The sequence below is a fragment of the Schistocerca cancellata genome, chromosome 2 (assembly GCF_023864275.1).
Source record: "Schistocerca cancellata isolate TAMUIC-IGC-003103 chromosome 2, iqSchCanc2.1, whole genome shotgun sequence".
NCBI lineage: Eukaryota > Metazoa > Arthropoda > Insecta > Orthoptera > Acrididae > Schistocerca > Schistocerca cancellata.
The window spans coordinates 927,744,411-927,772,086 of record NC_064627.1 but is presented as its reverse complement, the minus strand read 5'-3'; the positions used below and the strand labels follow the sequence as shown (position 1 = coordinate 927,772,086).

Sequence of the window (27,676 nt, the reverse complement as noted above, 5' to 3'; positions counted from 1 at the left end):
TCTCTCGCTAGATGGTCAACTTTGCTCTTGGCCAAAGCTTGGCAGTGACCGTTCAAATTTGGATGAACAGCTGGATCTGGTCATGTCCATGTAATAGTATATAAGGTAGTTGGATTTAGAAAGAATGTAACAATTGCTGTAAATACTTTAACATTGAAGCAGACCACTCACTGAAAAGCAGAAGCATTGAGTCGTCGATAGGTGTGTGTGTGTGTGTGTGTGTGTGTGTGTGTGTGTGTGTGTGTGTGTGTGTGTGAATACACTAGCTTGTCACACCTGACCTACAAAGGTTCAGAACTCTGTTAATGATTTCCTATGACAAATCAAAAAATAGTGAAGCCGAAAAAGCAAACTACATAAGTTTGAGGAACAAATACAAGGCAGAAATTAGGTTAAGCAAGTGCAAGGCAAATGATGATTATATTAATAAGTCCCAAAATAAATGCAAGGCAGCCTGAACAGTTATCAAGACTCATCTGGGTAGAAATAAATATGTTAACAAAAATAATTCATGTGATGCTTGTATCACACCAGATGATTTCAACACCTTCTTCATTAATGCTGCCAGTATGAATAACAGTGCTGCAAATGAACATATCCATAAATGTGACAACAACCATATCTCAAATAATAGAAATTCATTTCTACAAAATTTTGAGGATATGGTTCCTGTGTTTAAATGGAAAGAAGTAAAAGTAACAGGTATTAAAACTGCAATAGCAAAATTAAGTTACTCAAATTCAGAAGACATTTATGGTCTCTCCAATTTTGCAATAAAAAAATAGCACATGTAATAGCACATCCACTCTGTTCTCTTATGAACCGGATGTTTGTCAGTGGCTGTTTCCCTTCATCCTTAAAAATGGCAGTTGTTACTCCACTGCACAAGAAAGGTGACAAGTCTTGTCCTAATAATTACCGTCCAATCTCCCTTGTACCCATCATATCAAAAGTAGTGGAATATTACATACACCTCCAAATCAGTCAACATCTGTCTGGGAATAATATTCTTAGTGAATTTCAGTATGGCTTCAGGTGGTTCAATGGCAAAAGCAGTTGAAGATGTTGTTTCATATATATTGTCATCATTCGAATCAGGATTATTAGTTAATGCCACTCTTGTGGACCTCAGCAAGGCATTTGACTCTGTCAGTCACAGGATACTACTAGAAAAACTGCACTGCTATGGTATTAGAGGCTCAGAACTATCTCTGATTAGATCTTATCTGAGCGACAGAAAACAAATTGTGCAGTTTAACAATATGAGGTCAAATGTCTTGGATATCATGCAGGGTGTACCACAAGGCTCTGTGTTTGGACGTTTACTTTTTATAATATATGTAAATGACTTACCCAGCACCATGTTATGTAAATCCACACTCTATGCAGATGATAGAACTTTTGTTACAGCAGGGAAAGATTTAGGAAAATTAAATGAGGAAAGTGAGGCTCATCTCAGAGCAGCCATCAAGTGGTTCCAACTCAATGACTTGCATATAAATCATGATAAAACTGTAGATATTCCCTTTAGCTTGTGTGTTAAGAGTGATAAGATTGATTGTGTCTCAACTAAACTACTTGGGATCCATCTTGACTCAAAATTAACGTGGAAGAGTCATACTGATTATATTTGTACTAAGTTAGCACGTGTGACATATTTGTTAGGTAAACTAAGGTCATGTGTAGTGGTAAGTTATTATTCAATGAATACTATGCCTTTTTCCATACCCATTTAACATATGCCACTTTGTTGTGGGGAAACTCACCCGACGCAAAACAAGTTTTCATTTGGCAAAAGAAGGTAGTCAGATGCATCCATGGAGTCAGAAATAACGAGTCTTGTAGACCATATTTCAAAAATCTAAAAATACCAACAGTTGCAGCCCTCTTTATACTAAGTTGTCTGATACACACAAAAGAAGACCAACACAGTCACAAACTACGACAATCTATCCATCACCATGACACACGTATAAAACAGCAAATTGACATCCCAGTTGCTAGACTAAAGAAAACTCAAGATAGTTACAGGTACAGGGGAGTAAAACTATTTAACTTGTTGCCAATAGAGGCACATAATGTGTCACTGAATGAGTTTAAAAGTGTCACAAAGAAATGGCGTAGAGAAAAAGTTTTTTATACAATAGAAGAGTTTATAATGTGCACTAAAGATGATCTTAAGTACCAGTACTAATATAGTTTCACTTAGATTAAATTTATACATGTAAATATAATGCAAATACCTTGTGCAGCATCAAGGACAAATTTTTGTATCTTATTAGACAATAATGATCTACAATATATTACACCATTTCTGTTAGTTATGTAAACTGTATATGTACACAAATGATGACATCAATTGCATTTTTTAATGCCTAAAGATGAATAATAAAATAAATAAATAAAAAAAGGATAAGTCCAGAAACTAGTAAGATTTCCTTCTTTTGTGTGTGCCTACCAATGACTCAACACTTCTGTTTTTTGGTGAGTGGTCTCCTATAATCCTAAATTATTTATATTCTACAAGAACTTTCCTACAACATTTATCAGTTGCTGCTGAGTTACAGCCTAGCGTCAAAGTCACATGTCAGTAATGATAGCTACCCTCGATTAGTGCTATCCAGAATTAAATCAGTATTGAAATCTCCACATATAATGACTTTTCAGTTGTTTTTAATAAGCCTTATTAGTAGCCATTCAAATTTCCTCCAGGTGATGATTCAGACATATTTTGAAGGAAGCCTGCCTACTGTCAAAACCTTGTGTGTTTGCAAGTCTGTTACTAAAGAACGGCACTCTAAGAGCTGTTCAGCATAATACTCATTTAGATCTATAGCCTAGGATTTTACTCCTTGTTTGTATACAGCATATAGCCACACAGTTTTCTTTATATTACACCTATAGTACTGTGATACCAATTAGTATCCCTGTAGGTGTCATTGCTTAACTTATGTGGCTTCCAAATGATGTTATGTTATCCATAACACATACTTGGAAACACCTATTGATTTTGCAGTTTTCTGTAGTGGTCTGAGAACCCATCTTTCCGACTGAACAGGAATATTATGTTTTGATGAAAAATTCAAAATGTATTTTAGTTGTTAAGCTTATCCAAGCTGTAATTTTTGTTTATCCACTAAATGATTTTATGGTGTCTGCAGTTATTTGGTAGCACTGTCTTTGGAAAACGTAGACCTTAAAAAAGTCTATGTGAAAACAAAAACCAAACCATAGTAATTAGACAGGGACAGGGGACTAAGAATATATTTCTGTAAATGAAAATGCGTAAATAGTAGCCCCAGAACAATTAATTTAGCACTTTTTCCTATGAAGCACAAAACTCTCCAGAAGCCTTCTGAAATATTCGGAGTACAAAACAAGCATGTGTGTGTACATAGTATGGTGCCCTCACTGAAAGTTGTTTTTTCTGTAATTTTGTTTCTTATTGTTGAGTCTGATTTTACAATGTTAGGTTAGACTAGAAGTTTGTGAATATAAGCTCTTTACAGACTTTTGTCTTAATATTCCAACTTTTAAAACTAAAAATGTTATATTTCCTGTTAAGGTTTAATCGTATCTATAATGATGTCAGCTTTGTAACAGTTACATATTTCAGTGGATGCACTGGATAAAATTTTTAATTTTAGAACCTACAAGTGATGCAGCTTTGCACAGAACAATTAATATAAAAAAGCAAGAAATTCTAATGATTTATGACAGTAATTTCTGCTTAAATCCTATTGCAGCTGGGAATGAAAGAGATTTTTGATGAAAAACTAGCAAATTTAAGTGGAATAATAGGCAGTTCACTTTTATGTGTCAGTCAGATATTCCATAAGGCATTTATTGAAGTCAGTGAGGAAGGAACCGAGGCAGCAGCTGCATCTGGTGAGTATAATAGCTGTTTCTTTTCTATCACTGCAGCTTTATCTGGTTCCGTATTCAGCAAGAAATATGGCAAATGCTTAAAGGTGTTAAAAATACATATTTTTCAATTGATACTGTCTAAAGTGCCTGTTGTAATTTTACTAACTGTTGTGCATATGTATATGTGTAATCCTGACAGTGTACCGAATAACACAGAAAATAAATAACTATGTAAATTAAATGTATTGTATCTTGGAAACCATTTGGAATAGGGCATATGTCCATATTATGTTTTTTGCTTCAAATGATAAACCCTGTCTTATTCCTGAATATTGACAATTCCTTCTGGGATACTGTGTGTATTTTAGGACATGTTTTATGCCTTACTAGGTGTCAGTCTGCCACTTTCTTTCCAAGATTAGGGGTGAGATGTATATAAAACCTTCTGGTAGACCACAAAATTAATTTTGTGTAATCTTGTTGCAATCAGTTCTCAATTATTTACAGCATAAATACTCTTTTTACAGACTTCAGGAAAGAAAGGGCTTTTAGCTTTTATTTCATAAAGATGAAGAGCTGAAAAAATAGACACTTGTTTTTTGTTTTTTCCCCAGGACTAGAAGGGAGATTAGGGTTTAACATTCTGTTGATGTTGATGTCATTAGACACAGAACACAAGCTCAAATTGTTTTAAGCATGGGGGAATAAATTGGACACACAGTTTCAAAGGAACCATCCTGGCATTTTTTGTAGTGATTTAGGGAAATTATGAAAAACCTAAATCTGGATTGCTGGACACAGGTTGTTTTCCTGAAAGTGAGTCCAGCATACTAACCTCTGTGCCACCTCACTTGGTCACAGGACAGGAATTTTGCAGCACTTCAGGCATAGTTATAATAGTCATCATTGTTTCTATCCCTCAGCCATCAACCATTTCATACACAATATTTATATTTAGACAGTCGAAAATTAGCAAGCCTGTAGATTACAGGACAAATGCATGCAAAAGGAAAGGAGAACGAGATAAATTCTGCTCTTACTACTCCAACAAATCTCCTATTTGAGCCATTCTAGATGTATCTTACCAGTGAAAAACATGTGTTAATCTATTACACATTTGATATGTAAGGACTGAGGTGGGAAATTAACCTTAAAAATGTTAACTGTTTATCTGCAGCTGATTGGTGGTTGGCACATATACGGTCTCTTATGCAGAAGCCCAGGCACCAAAACACATACTATTGTGGCCACAGGGACATTGGCTGTTTATAAGCAGTAGCCCATGTAGATAAATGTGGGTGAAAAAGAGAGGGCTTTAACAACTGAGAGCAGAAAAAGAAGTGCAGCTACGGCCTTTTCCCCATCATCCACACCAGCAACTGGTAATGGAAAAACATGTGAAATGATGTGAAGAAGCACAACATTAAAACACTAGACTCTCATACAGGTTGATGGCGGCTCAAATTCTCATCTGGCTAACAATATTTAGATTTCCCATGATCTCTCTCAACTGTGTATGTCAGATACCAGGACTGTAACTTTGGAAATGACATGGCTTATTTCCGTTGCCACCCTTTTCCAATATGAGATTATGTTCTGTCTCCAATCACATTGTCAACAGGATGTTAAATAATAATCTTGATTACTTCCTTAACCTGTGTAGCACAAGGGGAACATGGGGCGGATATGGAGAAGCAAGAGAGGAGAGAGGTTGCTCTCAATGGCAGTGGCAGAATAATGATTGATTGTGCTAATAATCACAAAACTGAAGATTTAACATAAAAGAGAGAGAGATTGCAGTTGGGAAAAGGGAAGTGTAATGTGAGGAGGGGGAAGAAATGAGGTAGAAAATAATAAGAGAATAAAGGGTGAGATCAAGGAAGAGAGAAGGGGACAGTTGAGAATGGCGACTGGCAGGAATTTACACCAAGGGAATAATACTGTCCAAGGGAATAATGCTGTAACGATCGATACTGAGTTGTTGGAAGCGTATGGCAACAAAGCACCATCAAATGACAGAGTGGTTGCGTGATTCAAATGCTTCCATTGTGGTCAACCAAGTCTGATTGACAAAGTACAAAGTGGCAGGCTAACTCTATTTGAGAAACAGGAATTTGCTCAAGAAGCGGAGGCCCTGGTGCCAAAAGACAGGTTTTTATGATCAAGGTTATAGTGGAAAGAGTCCAAATCCACCATTGATTAAAACCATAGATTACTTTTCAACATACTAAAAGCTTTCTATGAAAATTATTTTGAAAAATTAGTTGAGGAACCCACTCAAACTGTAAATGGTTGCAAAAACATACTTGACCTCTTAGCAACAATAATCCTGAACACATGGTGAGCATTGTGATGGATATGGAGATTGGTAGCGACAAGGTCTTTGTACTGAGACGGGATAGCATAACATCCAAAGACACACAAAAATAATGCAAAACATATCTATTTAAAAAAAAGTAGATAAAAATTTAATTGATGCCTTCCTAAGAGAAAGTCTCCATTGTAAGCATAGACCAGATGCAGCTTAAATTCAGAGAAATAATAACAGCAGTGATTGATTGATTGATTGATTGATTAATACCAACTGATCCCCCATGGTCAGAACACTTACAGAAGCAATGAATAAAAACATGCTAAATTTAAAAGAATGTAAAACCTAGATTTAAAGGAACATGAAATATCCAAGATTGGCAGTGTTTTACTGAAGCTCAAAATTAAATGCATATTTCAATGCAAGATGCTCTTGATAGTGTCTTCCTTAAAATCTGGCAGAAAATCCAAAGAGATTCTGGCTGTATGTGTACACCAGTGACGAGATGCTATTACTCCAATTGACAATAACAATGGTAATGTTATTGATGAAAGTGTAACTAAAGCAGAGTTACTCAACACAGTTTTCTGAAATTTCTTCACCAAAGAAGATGAAGCAAATATTCCAGAAAAGTTGCAAACATGAAAAATTTAGAAGTTGATATCTTCATTGCAGCAAAGAAACTTAAATTACTTCATAAAGGCAAATCGTCCGGTCCAGACCCAGTAGCAGTTAGGTTCCTTTCAGAGTGTGCCAATATAATAGCTCCATACTTAGCAGTCATTTACAACTGCTCACTCAATGAAAGATCCATATCTCAAGAGTGGAAAGTTGCGCAGGTCACACAATATCCAAAAAAGGGAATAGGAGTATCGACTGAATTACACACCAGTATCACTGATGCTGATTTGCAATAGGATTTTGGAACAGTAATTTGTTTGAATATTATGAATTACCTAAAAGAAAGTGATCTATTGACACTTAGTCTTGTTAAATACAACTAGTTCTTTGTTCATACAAAGTAATGAGTACTGTCAACAGAGTATCTCAAGCTGACTGCATATTTCTAGATTTCAGGAAGACTTTAGACACCATTCCTGATGAGCAGCTTCTAATCAGACCATGTGCCCATGGGGCATCATTTCAATTGTGTGACTGGGTTTGTGATTTCCTGTCGGAAAGGTCACAGTTTGTAGTAATTAACAGAAAGTTATTGAGTAAAATGGAAGTGACATTTGGCATTCTCCAAGAAAGTGTTGTAGGCCCTCCTCTGTTCTTAATCTATGTAGAAAATTTAGAAGACAATCTGAGCAGCATTCTTACTATTTTCAAATGATGCTGTCATTTACTATCAGTAAAGTCATCAGAACATCAGAGCAATTTGCAAAATGATTTAGATACTATACCTATATGGTGCAGAGAGTGGCAGCTGACTCTAAATAATGAAAAGTGTGTGATCATTCACATGAGTACTAAAAGGAATCTATTAAATTTCAGTTAGATAATAAATCACATAAAGCTATAGGTTGTCAGTTCAACTAAATTCCTTGGGTTTACAGTTATGAGCAACTTAGATTGTAATGACCACAATGAAAATGTAGCGGGGAGGGAAACTAAAGACTGGCAGAACACTTAGAAGATGCAACAGATGTACTAAAGAGACTGCCTACACTACTCTTGTCCAACCTCTTCAGGAGTGTTGCTGCATGGTATGGGAACCTTTGCAGATAGGATTGATGGAGGAAACTGAAAAAGTTTAAAGAAGGACATCTTGTTTTGTATCATTGTGAAATAGGGATAAGAGTGTCATGGGTATGATATGTGAGCTGGGGTGGGAATCATGAAAAACCATTACTTTTTATGAAATTTCAATCATCAGTGTTCTCCTCCCAATGCAAAAATATTTTGTTGATGCTCAGTTACATAGGGTGAGATGATCACAGTAATAAAATAAGGGAAATAAGAGCTCACACAGAAAGATTAAAGCATTTGTTCTTCCTTCATGCTGCCAGATACTTAATTGTGAACTGAAGACTAGTCACATAGATATATATGTTTATGTAGATAGTGGCTTGGTCCATATTTGAAATGCAATGCAGCCACAGTTCTCCATGGTATGGATGTGACAAGTCCCTGAGAGGTTTCTGGAAGTACATGGTACTCTGTGTCTATGAACATGTCAAATGATTCCCACAAACTATGGGCCAGTGGTTTGTGAACACAGAGATGCCTGATGACATATCAGAAGTGTTCCTTCAGGGAATTTGTGGCCAAGACATCAATGTGAGTTCATTATAATGCTTCTCAAACCAAAGTAGCAAGAGTCTGGCTTTGTGACAGAATAGTTATCCTGAGTTCATTATCATGCTTCTCAAACCAAAGTAGCAAGTTTCTGGCCGTGTGAGAAGGACAGTTACCCTGCTGAAAAATGCCCTGGCATACTACTGTTGCCACCGGACCGCATCTGTGCGGTCCATGTTTTGAGCAGCCATTCATCTCGATCACAGAGTATCTAAGTCATGACCATCAATCTGGCACAACAATAAATGTGATTCATCTGACCAGGCAACAAGTTTCCATTGGCCTATAGTCCAATTTCAGTGCTCCTGTGCCCATTGCTATTGTAATTGAAGACGTTATTGGGTCTACAAGAGAACAGGTAGGGATCGTTTGCTGCAGTGCCCCCTGTTCAAGAGTGTTCACTGAATGGTGTAGTTCAAAACAATCTCACCGAAACCAGCATTGTACACTGCTGTCAGAACCGCTACAGATGTCTACCCATCCTGCTTTAAAGAGGGGCAGGCCTCCATATTCTGTGATGAGGCATGAACATCCAACACTTTTTCACCTACTCATGGTTTCCTTATTCTTCAACCATATCCCATAGATGCTCATTATTGTAGCACATGAACAGCCCAACAGTTCCACTGTTTTCAGGATGCTAATTCCAGTCATAACAATCTGTCTTTTGTCAAAATCACTTGTGTTAGTGGATTTCTACATTTCTGGTTTATATTGTTGCTACTATGATTTGCCACTCATCTCTGTTCTACTTACAAACTTTCCACACTGCAGCATGTGGCATTCATTCTTGCAGTGGGCAGTGCTCATGTTTCTGCTGATCAGTGTATCTACTTATCCATTTATTTGGTCAGTAACAATATTTGGTTTAGTATTTTAGATGTGGTTCCATAACAATAACTGCAATGAACAAAATATTTTACATGAAACCTATATTGATAATTTTAAATATTGTGTTGTCGTGTATGAGTAGGTAGTGAAAGTGAGTGGGAAGATTGAAAGAGTTTGTAAGAAAGATTTCACCTTGTCAAGATATTAAATGTATCTCTTTTTATCTACATCCACTGGCTGACAACTGGCAACAATGGATTTGTGCCATCTTGTCAACAGTTGTCACTATCTTCAAGAATACCATGTTAAAATAATTTCGCCCTCCGGCCAGACATCAATTTTTTTATGTCAACATGCTTGGCCTTGTAGAAGCTTCCACCCTACAAGTTTTGAGGTTGTTTGTTTATAACTGTTTGAATTTTTCTCCATGATGTGACACAAGGTCTTTACAGTAAGATTGGCATCAATAGACTAAAGACAAAGTAAAAGCAAAACATAATTGCTATCACATTTCTTAATTTATTTTCTCTATTACAGTTGTTAGTGAGCTTCCTGGATGCTCTCTTACTGTGACCTGTTCTCTGGTTTATTTAACATTCTCTAATAAATTTTGCAGTTATTCAAGGTTGCACCCACCCACTTTCTGCCCAGAAACCTCCAGATAGAAACAACACCAAATTAGTATCAAATTCACAAACACTATATAAGCTTCACTCACTTATATTCAGTTATAGCATTTGTGACAAAATTTTAGCACATATTTATTTCTGTCCCATGACATTTGTTACTAGGATATTCAGAATCACATGCTGTAATTGTGGTTGCTCCACAGCATTGTTAAACACATTTTCTTCCACCACCATAGTCAAGTCAAAGTCCAATTGCTCAAAAAAAAGCTGATCTTGCTCAAAAAAAGCTGATCTTGCTCATAGACCTGTGGTCTGAGGTACTGGCTCTGCTCCATATTCCACATCATACCGGATAAGGCTGAGTCCATACAAGCAAAATATTTGCAGAATAGCAGCTGTGTATTAAATGGATGTACTGCTGTGATGCACAGTGTAGATGCAGCAGTCCATATGGGGGCAGAATTCTGCACCTGTGCAATTTCATACCTTGCAGCAGTTGTACAAACAGGGGTCAGCTGACGGCAGTCAGTGTTGGGAGTGGAGTGGCCATTTGACAGTAGGCAGTGTTTCATTTTTTGTTTGGTGTTTGTATTTGCAAGTGTTTTCCACTATGTGTCTTCTAGATATAGAGAAAAATGATGTATAATGTAAGTAGGGAAAAAGACGTGTATTTGAGGCATTAGGACCAATTATAAGGATAGGATTAAAAAAGATACAACATTGGATGAAATTTGCTGTAAATTAATGCTAGATTTCACAGAGCATTCAAGTAGAGAGAGAAAATCTGTTGGCAAGTATTTATTTTCACCCCTTCATCCCTATAAGTTCATGACATGTTACATTTTGCTTTCTCTCATACAATCTATCAAATAGACTAATTCAATTGCAATTATGGCAGAATCCAATGACAGGTTTTTTTTTAAACCTGTAACTAAGGACAAGACAGATCAAATATTTATGAAAATTTGCAATGATGTGATTTTGACGTATTCCTGGCATGGCTGATTGATGATTGGGTACTGAGAAACACATCATTTGCACTGACTTGTAGTATAATGATAATTTTTTAATTATTGTATTGTAAATGTGCGTACAAAACGCTCTAATGACCAAAAAGAATGAAACTTTGGTGGCTTCCTTCATTAAAATTTGTTACAAGGTGTGACAAAGTGTGACAAAGGATGTTCTCATGCTGGTTTCAGATAGAAGCGGCAATAATGGTATTAATTCCTTTGCATCACACGAATTAAGCTTTGACAACTATATTATTTGGAAGAATGTCACTTAATTAATAAAAACAGAACATTAAATTAACCACTTTCTGCTCTAGAACAGAGTTCTGGATCGTGTGAGGGAGTCAACAATAGCACACCAGGTTTTTTAATGTTCAGATGAATTTACAGGTTCAACTAATGATCAGTATAAAACAGTCACATTACCAAAATGGAACTTGTAAAGGAAAATGCATGTGACAACTCATAGTCTGTCTGAAGTAACACTCGAGATTTTGATTTGACTTTGTAGAATAAAAGCTAAATTTTTGGTTGGAGTCTCCCCTTAGGGCATTTCTCATTTGTGGATTTATTTTTTAATTTTTTTATTTAGTTCTTTTACTGCTGTTAAAACTAATTCCATTGAAATCTCTGTTTATAATGTAATGGAAATTTAAGTAATTCCACAGCAAATGAGTGGGGCCGAGACATTAAATGCTCATTTAAGTTTCTAAATTATATTGGAGAACTTAGTTCTCTAGTCATGATGTACAAACATACAATTCTAAAAATTGCCAGCATGCTATTTGTATGTCATAAAACAGGAAACCAGATAAAGTGATCCAATATCAACCCCAAGATACGAGATATTTAGGAAGACCATACAGTCAATGAACTGAACAGTTTATGCAGTCACAGAACAAGAGTATATCCAATACTGATAACAGAGAGTAACAATGAACCTTGGAAATTGTTCTGCACTCAGATACATTCCTAAACAACAAAAATTTTGAAAAGCTGTCCATTTCTACTCGTGCAAATCAGTGTAGGACACACCTTACATAAGCATCTATGTGTCTTTTTCCTCACTTGTACAAAAGAGCAGGTACAGCTCTGGATAAAAAGAAAAAAATGATAATTTATATTGAAAATATTGTCAGATAGAAAGGTGTTATCAGAAACTTTTAGCTAAAGCTGAGTAGCTATAATTCACTTACCTTTTCTGTTACAGGTGTCATGTGTCGTCAGAAGAGATCTCTCCAGGAGGTCATCTCATTTACAGCGGACCATCCATATCTCTTTTTTGTATTACACAAAGACAGTAACACAGTTTTATTTTGTGGGCGGTTTTCTTAATTTAACATTTTTCCTGTACCTCCATTATAGGAGTAATAAATGATAATATACATGAACTCTGTGTTATATTGATCCTGGTGTTGAGTTTCAAGTTTTAACTATGAATACCAATTTTTGAGCATAGAAATTCCAAGATTGAAATAGTAAACAAACAGTTGATTTGAACATTATTGGCCATCCACTTTGCATTGGGAAAAACTCTTTCCTTTTTTCTTGTTCACTGTTTTTTCTCTCCCACTTTCCACTCTTTTTTCTCTTCCACTTTCATATTTCTATGGTTGCAATGACACCATCAATTTAAAAACAGGTGAGAGGATAGAATCTGGCCACTTGGAGGGGATAAGATGTATTGGTCATGGCTGGAGTAGGTAGTTGTTGGAAGGCAGAACAGGGGAGAAAGCTAGCTCAGCTTCAATAGCAAATTTGGTCTTAAACAGCCACAAATAATATCAGATGCTAATGGAATGGTGCAAGACATATGACACTCACTTACCAGCCCACTCACCAAGTATTCTATGCTGTTTAATGCATCTAAGTGTATCTCATCAATCAGCTACAGGTGAATGATTGCCTTTCTTCATTTTTATCCATGGGTTTTTCATTTTCCAAAGCCAGATTCCTGAGAGCACAATGAGCAACTACTGGTGTTCAAAAGAGTAGCAAAAGTAGGGAAAGAGAAAAATGAAAACAAAAAAGTTGAAAAAATACAGTAAAGAATTACCAAGATTTCTCTTCAACCAAAGTTATTTTACCTGTACGGAAGAAGACCACTCCTTGCTTCAAATACACTCTTGATCAAAAGATAACAAAAAGTGCAGCATTGAACCCACAATGGTTCACTCATGCCTGCACTTCCAGTGTGTCAAATGTAGTCTCTGTTTTAAGTTCAGTGTCGAAAATACACCATCTTTTGGAGGATAGAATCCTTAGATGTCGTTGAGTACCTCAGGTGCAGACTGCAGTCTCAATAAGACTGGCTGTTTAACACACTGTCTTTTCATGACTTGAGTGATGGTAGGCCAATACAATATCAATTACAAGAGTAGCTGCTCCATTAAAAGACTGGCACCTGACCTTAACTCCACAACAAAATCTAAAAATGTCTGTAGAGATTACATCTACCTCTGGAATTGGAAGTTTCTCACTGAACTATGTAGTGAAAGCTCAGATAGTTTATATGTGAACGAGAAATATGGCTGTTTATCTCTCACTCCAGACAGTTCAAGAATTAGCTTGTGTACTGTAGAGTCAGCAATATTGTTCATATACAAATGGATTCCACCATCACAGAAATGCTGAAAGTGTTACAATAAATATGGCAGCAGCATCATCACCACCACCACCAAGAGCAACAGGTGAAACACCAAGAACTGCATGGAAGGATGTGTGGCATAGCAAGAGGTGTGCCAGGATCACACATTCAAGCTACTTCTGCAACAAAAACAATCATTGGAGCTGCTCCATTACAATCCATAGCACTGCATCCACCATCTCCAGTGTTTCCAGCTTTCCATCCAGCAAAGAGGACTAACCATCTTACTTTAAATGACCAATTTAGCATTTCGAAGCATATTAAGATAACAGACTCATAGAGTTTTGGTATGCATTTCATTCTCTTTCCTGTGGTGACTCAGAACTGTATAAATTGATTTAGAAATTTCTCAACATGTCATTAACTTTCTAAGAAATGTGTGGTTAGTAAAGTGACAGTTTCAGAAACACCTTCTTGTGATGGCTTATGTTTAAGTTTTCAACTTTCGTGTAAATGACCACACCTGTCACATGAGGCATGAATAGCAAATCTTTGCTACGTCAGTTGCACATAGGCTTTCACAGTCATGAAACATTGCAGTGTTTCAAGTACTGTTGTCATCAAAACCATCCTCCAATGAGCCTGAGGGAGAAGTTCAGGTTGATTACACCAAACAACACCCATTTTGCAGTAGTTCATTTATTCACCTAAACACATGCAAGGCTCACAAAGAACTTAACATGGCAGAACAGTCCAAAGACAATGCTCAGAGTCCAAAGACAAATGCATATTGATGCTGGTGTCGACCTCATCGGTGTCACAAGCCTTCGTCAGAAGATTTGGTATGTACAACATTCACAACTGAGAGGCATTATAATTAATATAGAGAGATCGACTTTGATTGTACCAATTCTTTATTCAAACTGCAACTGTTCTCCCATCTTGATGACCACCGCTGTACTTAAAATTACTATTTTGCTGTTGCAGCAACTTCAGACAGTTGCATTAGACATTAACCTTTGCTATGATGTGGTAGAATAAGAACACTGCAAAGACCTATTATCAACTTCAAAATTACAGTAACTGACAAAGTTTCATACACCTGAACATTTTTTAAAATTCTGAAACCAGTTGTGATTTGAATAAATAATTACTGCAACTGAAGTGGATCTCTCTAAATTAATTATCTGTGTCAGAAGTACCCACTGGAACACACTATTGATTCAAGGTGTCAGCCTAACGGAAGGACAGATTAAAATGACAGAAACAGGCAAACCAAGGCACACACATTGAGTGAAGCAGTGAAGATTCAAGAGGATGACAACTCAAATTCCAATCTGACCATCCAGAGTTAGGTTTTCTGTGGATTCTCTAAATCACTTAAGGCATGGCTGAGCTCTGTGCTTGTGCTCTGTCTCTAAAGACTTTTTTGTTGACAAATATTAAACTCTAATCTTTCTTCCTGACACACTCAAAAATAAGTACAAGATCTGACGCACAAACTAACTCTGCTGTCATTTCCAGACCATTTTCAAAGTTGTGGCAGGTAACATTGTCCATTCTTCACATTAGTCTGTGATTCATATTACAAACCTGGCCACATATCAAGTGTTCCTAAAAACTAACAGTTCATCTGGAGACCTGCTGAACTCTCATTAGCTCATATTATTACTCGGGTACAAATAATCCTTACAAGTTATCTACAACACTCTGCATTAACCATTAAGAAGAGCTATTCCAAGTAGATCCACGAGTGGTACACACATTAATCAACATTGGTACATATCATAAACTAACCTTACCAGAGCAGTATGTGTTACCATTTACCAAACAACCAATTCCAATCAAGGGGTGTCTTTGTGGCTGAAGTCTCATATAAGGAGATAGCTCAAGTATCAAGATTTTAGTAGCAACAGAATGTGCAATGACCACTACAATGGGTCTCAATGCTTTCACACTTTTTGTGTTTGCTGTCAGATGGGACCAGGCAGATATTATAACATTAAATGAGATCTAGATTACTGCATCGAATAAGGAATCTTTGCAACCAATGACTGTAATGTGGTGGACCCAGGTTCGATTCCCACTACTGCCAAGGATTTTTCCTTGGTTGGAAGATTGAAATAGGATGCACTCAGCTTCACAATGCCAACTGAGGAGCTTTTTGACTGAGAAGTAGTACCTCAGAAGTCCAGATAACAGCCAGGAGAGTGGTGGGCTAGTCCCATGTCCCTCCATACTGCATCCAAATGACACAATTGGCAGAGTATGACATGGAAGTCAGTTGGTCCCACTTGGCCTGTCTGGATCAGATTGCAGGGCTTTCATTGCTTTGGAATCACCTCCAGTAGTTGGGTAATGCAGTAGTAATTAAGAAACCCAGTGGCTTCTTAGGGTTACCTATGGAAGGATTTTAAGGCAACTATAAATTCTCAGTCAGCAATGAAATTAAATCTTATATCAAGACACGGAGAGCTGTTGTCAGAACTCAAGGGCAGCTATTTTTTTTTAACTTTGCCTGACAGAATTATATTTACAACTAACCTATAAGTAATGAATTGCAAGAAACATCTATGCAGAAGACACCCTTCAGCTTTAATTATTTGTGGTAAGAAGAGCTCCAGCCATATTTCAGAGGCATCTGGGACATCAAACAGTGATGTTTCTTATTGTGTGAAATATTTAGATGACATAACAGTAATTGTTTAGCCTCAGAATCATCATCTCTAAAACTCCCGAACAGTTTCCAGCCACACCTATGATGCAGAATGAAACTCCAGGTAATGCTTCTGTGTCTAAGTTCAAGGAAGGAGCATTAGGGTTTAATGTTCTGTCAATAACAAGGTAATTAGAGATAGGCCAAACTTTGTGCAATTCTAGGAAATATTAATTACTGTGCACAGTCTATTCCCCTTGGTGCTGATATTTCACTGTCCTTAATCATGCTGTGACACAAAGATGCAAACTCTGAATGGTCCCCAGTATGTGACCAAGCATTTCAAACACTTGTGTAGATTGATACACGGCCAGAAAACTGTTGACTGAAACAGCTTTTCACATCATCACACAGATGGCTCTGGCAAATAAGTTGTGTTTCTTTAGGGCACAGATTGTGGCACCAAATAATTATTTCTAAGTGGGGAATAATTTACACAATCTATGTGTGTCGTATCACCTGTACAATTCAATTGCTCATAACACGTAATTTTGCATGCATGTGCGTTTTCCATTATGTATAAAGTTTTTAAAATTACAATTTTTTTAGTTTACATTATTTCTTATTACATTGTAATTCATGATAAATTTGAGTTATAAGGACATTTTTGGATAATCCACTGACTGACACACTTTTTAAAAGTATCCCCTCAATATCTTAACTTCATTTGGTAACAGGTTTTAAAAACAGCTCCTTTGACATAGGGACTTTTCTCTGTTAAAGTTAATCTTCTGTGCGAAAATCTTTTCTATGCCTTGTTTCATAGTTGTGGATATCCATGTTCCTTTTTGTGATCTTAGTGTCTTCTTTCACTAGCATTACAGTTTGTAGTATATACATGGTTATAAACTGTGAGAATATTGTGTCTAATGAATAGGGGTTTGCAAGAAGTTCCTGGTTTTACTTTTGCTACGACCCTCAAGGCTCGCTTCTACAGTATGAAAACCTTTTTCATATTAGTTTGGCATATCTCACATCACCGTACTATTCCCTAAGACAAGGAAGGATATACTAATCCATAATATACAGACCGTAGGGTTTCAGAATTAAGATATGATGATAATCTTCTTAATACATATAGACTGGGTGTTATTTTTTTTTACAGACAGAATCAGCTTGCAGCTTCCATGAAAGTCGATCATGTATGCATAGACGCAAGAATTTACAATCTATATAGGTTTTTGGTAGAATTTAGGTTCTCTCTTTCAAAGTGAGTTCTTGCCTTTTCAATAAAGTTATGTACCTCTTTACCTAGGCTGGGCTCAGTGTCTGCATAGCAGACACCAGATATATTGTGTGCATACATGGTGATCAATTGCTTATTATCAGGAGACCTTGGGAAATCATTTACACAGCATATGAATAGGACTAAACCTGAAATGGAGCCCTGAGGAACACTAAAATGTATCTTTCTTATACTTGACCTTCTCCTCTCCAGTATTTCTCCCACAGAGTACATAATCTCTGTGCAATGCTGTCTACCTTTCAAATATGTTTGTAGCAATTGCATGAATTTTTCAGTGACACCACTCTTTGCAATTTTTGATAAGAGCACATCATGATGTACTCTATCAACAGGCGTGAGAGGTCCAGAAATATTCCTGCTGCTTGGGATTTTTCATTTATTTATTTTCAAGTACATGATGGAGAAGTTGTACTGCTGCTGACATGGTACTTCGACCTCTTCTGAAACCATGCTGGAAATCACTTAATATATCAGCATTGTTGTAATGTTCCAGGATTTATTTTAATATTATTTTCTCTATCAGTTTGCTGAAAGTTGAGATTAGGGCAATGGGTCTGGAGTTCTGCACGTGCTTTATTTCCCCATTTTTGTGTATTAGTGTCACTACGGTCAGTTTCAACTTGTCGGGGAACAACCGTCTTCGAGAATATAGTTTATTAGATAAACTAGCGGTTTCATTAGTTCATGTTTGCATTTCTTCAATAGATATGGATCAATTTCATCACCAATGCAAACTCCAGGTTAGAATATTAACAATATAAGAAAAGACAGATGTCACATTAAGTTGTAGATAGGCACCAAGAAAAGAGACTCACACATTGGCTTTCGGCCAAAGCCTTCATCAGAAAACTAATGTGTAGTGTTTTTTCATTGTGCCTGCCTGCAACTTAATATGCCATCTTTACAGCAATTAGCACTCTTATCTTTTCCTATGTTGTTGCCATTATATGTGCAGTAATAAGTGTCTTGCCATTACAAACCAAATACCTTTAATAACCGTATTTGGACCCTGAAATCAAAGAAAAGATAAGACAGCAGTAAAAGTGATGAGCTTTATTCTTGGGTTATTATATAACAAGATAACATACCAACAAACCACCCATTACACTGTTGCAGATACATTCTCCTAACTATCAATAGGATTGGACCCTAAGCATTAGATAATAATGAGGTTGATGTACCAAGCTTCAGAAAGTTCTCATTAGTTTTCCAGTAGCCACACACACAACTGCAAAAGCCACCAACAAGGAATGTTGGTGAATGTGGCTGTATGGCTCCTACTCATTGACTCATTTGTAGCCCAAAGGAACCTCTGCTGCAAACATTTTTTACACTACAACAGAGGTGGCAAAGAACTTAGCTAGCGAGCCGCAACCTGGCATGAGTGCCATAGCACTCAACCTAGCTGGCACATTTCCCGCACCAACACACCACACAGCCTGAGCCTGAGGAGGGGGTAACCTGTGAGCTTGCTGCGCTTAAATGCCAATGCAGTTGCACTGTGTACACTTTGTTTAATATTTCACACTTATCAACAACATAGATAAAAAGACGATGATATTGAATTCTTTTGGCACACTGTAGACATAACTTTTATCCTGTACAGACTGTCGGCATATGGACAGATGCACAAATGGACAGATGCACAGAGTTTCACACATTTTCATACTCAGGTAGCCAAGAAATCATGTCTTATTTACTTTCATAATTGAAAAAAGTCTTTCACACACATATGTTGATCAGAATATTGTAGTATTTTTGCAACTTCATTTGGAGACATGGAAACTATAAGTGGAAAGCAATGTCCTGGACAATTTTAACATTAGAGTGACTTGTCTTTAAAATGACAATTACATTTCAGATCAGTCAGTTACATCTGCACATGAACAAACAGCAAACAGTTTCAAACACAGATGAAAAATTGGCAGTCTTCAAAACATTTAGAAAACTATTCTTTTATCTCTTTCAAGGGTACAATGAATTCTTCAGAACTCACATTTTCTTAAATACCAGTGAGCTTAGGGAACTGGATTGATTCGTGTCATCAGTTTCTCCCTATGCTCCATGCACTAAAATTTAGCACAAAGTGCTTTTTGATGTACATAACTATGAATCCTGTATGTCGATCGTTGTAATATTTTGCTTTTCGGATGCCAGCTAAATCTTTATATTCAAATAAGGGAAACTCCAAGTAGGACTACCAACAATGAAGGAAGAGACAGATTGCTACTTGCCATAAAGAAGACACATTTAGTTGCAGACAGGTGCAATTAAAAGATACTTACATAATATTTTCAGCCACAGCCTTCATCAGTAAAAGAGAGACACACACCACTCATAAACACAAGCAAGCACACCTCATGCACACGACCGCCAACTCCTCGGCTGGAATGCAACTATCACATGGTATGCAATCATCACTCTGGAGGGGCCGGGGAAGAGGAGGGGATAGTAATGTACAGGTGGGGAGAGAGAGAGACGAACGATGTCTGTGGAATATGTAGGGACTAGAATGCCAACAGGCAGGAGGTTGTGGGGCTGGAAGGTGGGGAATAAAGGAGCAATTTGTGTGTAGGAGTAAAGGTGAGACCTTTGGATAGGACTGAAACTTCCGTGGAGCTGAAGCTTTAGGTGGAAAGGTTAACCCTACACCCAAATGTAACCATTTTGGACTTCATCGGGTTACCTTCCATTTGGGAAGTGGTTGCACTCAGCGACTGTTATATTGACTTGTAAATTATAGATTGCAGCAATCAGCCATCGTTTTTAAATTTTATTATGCAGATCTAGATTTTGGCTAGAAGCTAGCCATTCTCAATGCACTATTATTTTTGCTCAAAGCATGTAAGTCCCTGTTGATCGGGCTTCACCCACAGTTCATTTAATACTACGTTTTGAACTTATCAATGACCTACTTTCCTTCCCCTAATTCTTGCAATGGAAGCACTTCTTTGCTCCCAATACCTCCAGCTAAAACACACTAATTCCAACATTGAACCCTGCCTCTTCCAGTTCATATCACCATCCAACCATGATCTGCCCATCTGCCCCCCCCCCCCCCCCCTCCACCCTTAAGTCCGTCCCCATCCCATCTAACCATATGCTGGTCACCTTCCAAATTAGCCACACCATCCTTCTCCATGCCCCTTCCACAGAACACCAACCTTTCAGTAGAAGAAAGAACAGCTATACACTACCTCAAAACAAATCCCGACCTAATCATCTTACCTGCAGACAAATGTTCCACCACTATTATTAATCACAGTGGCTACCTAGCAGAAGGCCTCTGCCAATTATCAAACTGCTCTGCCAGAGTGATCCCATCCCAAAAGTCCAACACAACCTCCAATCCTTGCTTAAAGCCTTAGGCCCTTCCCAGAACATCTCCCTAGAATCCATTTCCCTCCTCAGCCCTATGGCACTCTGCACACCCACCTTCTACACGCTACCAAAAATCCACAAATCCAGCAACCTTGTATGCCCTCTTCTGGCTCGTTATTGTGCCCCCACTGAGAGTATTGACCAACACCTCCAACCTATTGCCCACACTCTAGCCTCCCGTGTTAAAGACACCAAGCACTTCCATCTCCCCCATCCCTACCCCTTTACCTCATGGGTCCTACTCATCACTGTTGACAGCACCTCCCTATACACCAGCTCATGCTCATGGTCTTACCGCTATTGGACACTGCCTTTCCAAATGTCCTTCACACTCCAAACCAAATACCTCACTTCTTGTACACCTTACTAACTTTATCCTAACACACTACTTCTCATTTGAAGGGAAGATATATGCCTTTCCAAATGTCCTTCACACTCCAAACCAAATACCTCACTTCTTGTACACCTTACTAACTTTATCCTAACACACTACTTCTCATTTGAAGGGAAGATATATAACAAATCTGCAGCACAGCCATGGGCACTTGGGTGGCACCCTCCTATACCAACCTTTTTATGGGCCGTCTAGAGAAGACCTTCCGAGCCTCCTCAACACCTTCTCTCCCATTCACTTCACATGGTCCTCCTCAACCCAGTGTGCCACCTCCTAGATGTTGACCTCCTCCTTTCTGATGTCTCCACCTGCACCTCTGTCCACATTAAACCCTCCAAACACCAACAGTACCTGCATTTTAACAGCTGTCAGCTCTTTCACACCAAAAAATCCCTCCCATACATCCTGGTCACCTGGGGACAGAGTATCTGCTGTGACAAAAGCTCCCTTGCTCAATGTGCAGAGGGTATACCAAGGCCTTCACAGACACACAGTACCCCCAGACCTAGTCTGCAAACAGATCTCCCGTGCCATTTTCCCTCACACCGCCAATCCTCCCACCACCCCAAGAACCAGCCACAAAGTAGTGTCCCCTTCATCACTCAGTACCACTTTGGACTGGAACAACTGAACCACATCCTTCACCAGCGCTTTGATTACCTATTGTCATGCCCTGAAACAAGGGACATACTCCCGAGATACTTCCCACCCCTCCTAGAGTGGTGTTCTGTCACCCACCCAGCCTCCACAACATCCTAGTCCATCTCTATGTCACTCCCAATCCCCACTCCTTGCCACAAGGATCATACCTCTGTGGAAGACCCAGCAAAATATGCCCAATCCACCCCCACAGCACTTCCTATTCCAGGCCTGTCACGGGTTTATCCTACCCCATCAGGAGCTAGGCCACCTGAGAAAGCAGCCACACTATTTAGCAGCTCTGCTGCATTCATTGCATAGCCTTTTATTTCGGTATTACTACCAACCAGCTGTCCACCAGGATGAACGGCCACCGCCAAACTGTGGCCAAGAGCAAAGGAGACTACCCCTGTGGCGCAAAATGCAGCAGAACATAATACACTTGATTTCAGTGGCCACTTCACTCCACAAGCAATCTGGATCCTTCCCTCCACCACCAGCTTTTCTGAACTGTGCAGATGGGAGTTACCCTTACTACACATTCTCCACTCCCATAATTATTCTGGCCTCAGCCTACAGTAACTACTGTCTCCACACCCTTCACCCAACAGTTTCCAACCCTGCTGTCCTGTCATCTACTCCCTATTCTCATCTCCCACCCTGTTTATTTGCTGTCCTCTGCAAACACATCTGCCTGTCTTTCTCTGCTCCTCTCCCTTTTCCCTCACCTCACTATCCCACAACCTCCCGACACTGCACCTGTTGGCATTCTAGTACCAGCACACCCCACCAGACAGCATTCGTCTCTCTCCCCACCCATACACTACTATCCCTTCCCTTTCCCCACCAACTCCAGATTGCTGCTTGTATCCCACGTGATAGTTGCATTCCGGCCCGAGGTTCTGGAGTTGGCAGCCATGTGTGTATGAGGGTGCTTGTTTGTGTGTATGAATTGTGTGTGTACCTCTTTTACTGATGAGGGCTGTGGCCAGTAGCATTATGTAAGTGTGTATTAATTGCACCTATCTGCAACTTAACATGTCTTCTTTATAGTAAGTAGCAATCTGTCTTTCCCTACATTGCTAGTAAATCTTTAAATTCTTTCTGCACATTACTATAATGTCATTTCATAGCAAATTTGGAGTACCTGTCACTTAAGTGACTGCACAATATGTATCGAAATTTCTCATTCCTCTCTTCTGTCATTTTCATTAATTTTTACAGCCATGTGACAACAGATAGCCAGACTACCTCTTTTTGTGCAAAGTCATTGGACTTGTGAACGTCCTTCATACCACAAACAAATAGTGAAGGGTAAACAGTGCTGTGTCTATGATTCTGCCAAACTGAAGAGAGTTTTGCTGATCGGAAAATACCACAGTGCAATATTCAATGAAATGGTATGTTGCTTTGGATACTTCCGGGAAGGAACAAGCAAAGCCAAGACAGGCCAGACCTTAGCCCACCCATGGCTGCATGTGTGGATTTTGGTACATGTCAGTAATTGGAGGCATGCATTGCACAATGCATTCTGAATGTGAACCCAGTGACACTCTGACCTGTTGTGATACATACTGTTTCTCAATTTCAACTTGTGGAAGAAAACGGCAGACAGCATACTGAGTAGGTCCTGCACCAGTCTCGTGACTCATGCCATTGTTGGTTTTTAAGCACTTCTTGGTTTCGGGGCAGTTAAAAACTGATTTTACCCATCCAATGTGGTAAAAACCTTGCTGTGGTGGATGGGAGTGGTTCCACAACTGTTGAATGCCAAACTTCTGTGTCATGCAACTTGCTCGTACAGTAGATTTAATGAACAACTCACACCCCGACTCATGCCAAAGCAATTAGAGGAATTTTTCACAAGGTTTTCAAACAAATGACGTCTGCACCATACCATCTGCAGAGACACAGAGCAGATGCGAGCAGCAAATGATGAAAACAGGTGGGGCTGACCTAACAGTGGCAACAGTAAAATCTATTCCTTTTGTTATAACTTCCTTGCATGCTGTGTGGTTCTTTACTGGATACAGGAGCAAGGAAAAGATGCTGTTCATGAGCAGAGAAATCAGGTATTAATTTATTCCACATCTAATATCAAATAGTAAAAATAATACATAACTTTGGCGCTGTAGTTGCAGGGTCAGTTGCTAACAGTAGCTTTGAATGTTGAAAATATATAGGTATTGCAGATTTACAAATAAGTCAGTCTTCATTAAATGAACAATTCAGTAGATCACGAGCCCTGGCCACTATGAAAGTCTGTAAGTGTTATTCAACTGGCAAACACACAAAATGGGCTCAATGCATGAATGTTCGAACTTGATACAGACACTGCTGGAGCTCAAGAAAGGGGATACTTGCATATTATTGGCACTGGCTTAATTGTTCATGGATGTGCGCCCATGCCACTGTAGAGGCTGTAGGAAACGCGGCAGCTTAACTGGTGGCACATGTATTTGAAAGCGCATTTGACCGGATACCATCTGATACGACACCTTTCAGAAAGGAAAATGTCCTTCATAGATACTCCATGGAAGACAACCACGAACTTTATTGCATCTCTCATATCCTCAGCACTATTGGACACTGTCAGATCTCTACTATTTTGTCCTCTGGCTCTAAGTGCATGCAAATTTGAGAGATCACTGCGCTAGGCACCAGCCAAAGTGAGATTCACACATGGCCACGTAATGTACACTAATGTCATCAAGAATGGTGCTGTTTGATGCCACTAATTGATCTCCGGTCACTCCACAGTAATCTCCATGAGCCAAAGAGGAACAGCTTCAGAAAACTCACCTATTACAATCTATAGGACAGCAGGACTCTGTGCCAGCAGATACCACAGTCAGGGACAAGCAGTCTCACCTCAAATAAGGGCAGCACAGGTGACTCAGATAGTGACAGCAAGTAGTCAGTGATAGAAATCTTCAGGCCTTTCTTACATGACTGCCTCCCACTGCAGCTGTCCCAGCAGTGGTCTGATTACTCAGACGATATCACCATCTATACAGATGACACCACCCAGAACGATGCTGTGGTAGAAGACCATCATCATCTTCACTGGACACTCGATTGCCTCCACCTGCTATCCCCTGGGGTCAACACCACTTGATATGCTTCTGGCCACTTACCTGTCACTTAGGAGGAAGAGATTTGGTGCCTGGAAATAATAAAAATGACAACACTGAACAAGAGATGCTGCAAACCAGAGATTGTTGCCTCCAAAACAGCAGCTTGTCATTGGTGGCATCATTGATTCAGAAGCTAAGACCAAGGACACAGGCCATGCTCTTTGCATGTTACAGGCATTTACAGCCAGTGACAGTGACCACTGTCACTTTATTTACACCTCTTTATGCTGTGGAAGAAATTACACATTAACCAGATAGCTCTGGTGGCTGACATCATGTACTATTATTAGATCTTAGGAGGACTTCTACTGGGACTGCTGAAGTACTTTTTGGTAGCTTTCTTTGTTTTGACTCAAAGATTTGAGTCTACACTTCAGTAGCTCAGGACACCCACTCTATACAAGGTGTGAGAGAAAAGTAATGAAACTGACAGTAATCTGGCAATGCTGTGTTGTTCTGCTTGTGTAGGCCAATGTGTTCATTCCTTCCACATGCTCAGTCCAAATTTCAGTTATGTACAGCCACCACGTAATTTTTGAGAGCACCATCAGTGAAGTTGTGAGTTACAAAAATGGGACTGTGGAATTCAGACCAATGTTATGCAATCAAGTTTTGTGTTAAACTTGGGAAATCTGTGAGCGTTACCTCTGATAAGGTGAAACAGGTCTATGGAGAACATTCCCTATTAAGAGCACAAGTTTTTTGCTGGCACAAATCATTCTTGGAAGCTGAGAACATGTTGAAGATGAACCTCGCTCAGGGAGACCTTCAACTTCAAAAACTGACCAAAATGTCAAATCAGTGCATGTTCAGATCAGACTGGCATTTAGCAGTAAGGACAATGGGTGACCTGTTAAACGTCTTCACCATACATCAAATTTTGACCAAAGATTTGCACATGTGCCAAAACACCTGACAACTGAGCAGAGGACAACTGACGAAACATGTGCGTTGTTCATCTTGAGATGATAGCCAATGACCAAATGATTTTTGAGTACAATCCTGGGTCAAAGCAGCAAAGTGAAGAGTGGCACACTTAGACATCTCCATGACAAAAAAAAAAAAAAAAAAAGCCTGAATGAGAGAATCAAAACAATGCTGATTTGTTTTTTGACAGTAGGGTATCATGCATAAGGAACGTATTCCTCCAGGACAATCTGTCAACCAGGTGTTTTACAAAGATGTCCTTGAAAGGCTCAGGAAAAGGGTGAATCAAGCGAGACTGGACACTGCAGACATGTGGATGCTCCGTTATGACAACACCCTATGTCACATGAACATGTCCATTACTGAATTTTTTACCTCAAAAGGCATTCCTGTTTTTCCACAGCCCCTCTATTCACATGATCTGAGTTCTCGTGACCTTTTTTATCCCAAAATTGAAAAATGTCTCAGAAGGACGACATTTTGAGATTCTGGAGAACATTCAAAAGAATGTGACCATGTTACAGGGCCCTACAGGTTGAAGCCTTTAGTGCTGCTAAGAACACTGACTGTTGGTGCATAGCTGCCGAAAGGAACTACACTCAAGGGGACAATATTGTTGTTTGAAAAAAATAAATAAAAATTTCAGTAGATAAAAAGGTCAGTCTCATTACTTTTCTTGCACACCTCTTACAATAATGAACTGTTTTCTGATTACTTCAACCATTCATTTACTTTTTGTAATTTTTAAAATTTAATCTACAGGTATGTCCAATTATAAAACCGCGGGTAACTGAAGAAACATGATCTTCAAGACATGAAGTTCACTACAGTTTGAAGTGGGCTGCTCATTGCACATTTATCTATAGTGAAAGAGGTGGCCAGTACAATCACAAGAACATTGTGGAAAGAGACCTAGCTACAGGTTTGGGGACCTGGAGTGAAAAGGTAGTGCTTCCAAGGCTTCCAGATCTTTATAAAATGGTCAGAGAAATGCTGAGAAGTGGAAAGTTGACGTGTAGCAACCACTTGTGTGACTTTTTGACGGTTTAACAATATTATGAAAAGGATGGGCTGCTATTCACTGTAAAGGTGACACATCGAGTTGCGGACAGCCACAACATAAAGACTTAAGACACTGAGCTTCCGACAAAGCCTTCTTCAGAGAAGAAAAGAAACACACAAAGGCACACATGCACCCTCAAGAGCACCCCCCCCCCCCCCCCACACACACACACACACACACACACACACACACACACACAAAAAGACACACACGACACCACTATTTGTGGCGGCTGCGGCATTCTGGTAGCAACAGCCGCCATAGATAGCAGTCATGACGTATGCCTCCTTGTGTGAATGTGTGTGTTTCCTTTACTTTTTTGAGGAAGGCTTCGGCCAGAAAGTCACTGTGTAACAGTTTTTTCATTCTGTCCGTCTGCAACTCAATTTTAAGGTGAGTCACAATCTATCCTTTTCATAATATTGTCGTTATTACAACCTGGACTTTCCACGTTTTTATTTTCAGAGATTTAGTTGGTCCAGTCTCTCTTTACGTATAAATATCACAACAGCATTATTATGGTTCATATACTTTTCATGTGAAGACAACCATCATATGGGAAGAGCAGTGAGATTTCTGGACCTGCATTATATAGAGCACATTTGGAATATATTGGTACCACCAAGGATTTCCC

The 27,676-nt window shown here is 38.8% G+C and overlaps 1 protein-coding gene across 2 annotated transcripts in view; it reads left to right on the top strand.

Annotated features, from left to right (window-relative positions):
* LOC126162879 (ovalbumin-related protein X-like) overlaps positions 1-12,343 on the top strand; it is a 143,792-nt gene extending 131,449 nt beyond the window's left edge. For both annotated transcript variants that reach the window (XM_049919672.1, XM_049919673.1), the window contains exons 7-8: positions 3,747-3,888; positions 12,163-12,343. In XM_049919672.1, coding sequence (XP_049775629.1) covers positions 3,747-3,888; positions 12,163-12,287 — 267 coding nt within the window. In that variant the 3' untranslated portion in view covers positions 12,288-12,343. The remainder of the gene's footprint in view (positions 1-3,746; positions 3,889-12,162) is intronic.
* Positions 12,344-27,676: the final 15,333 nt, after the last annotated feature.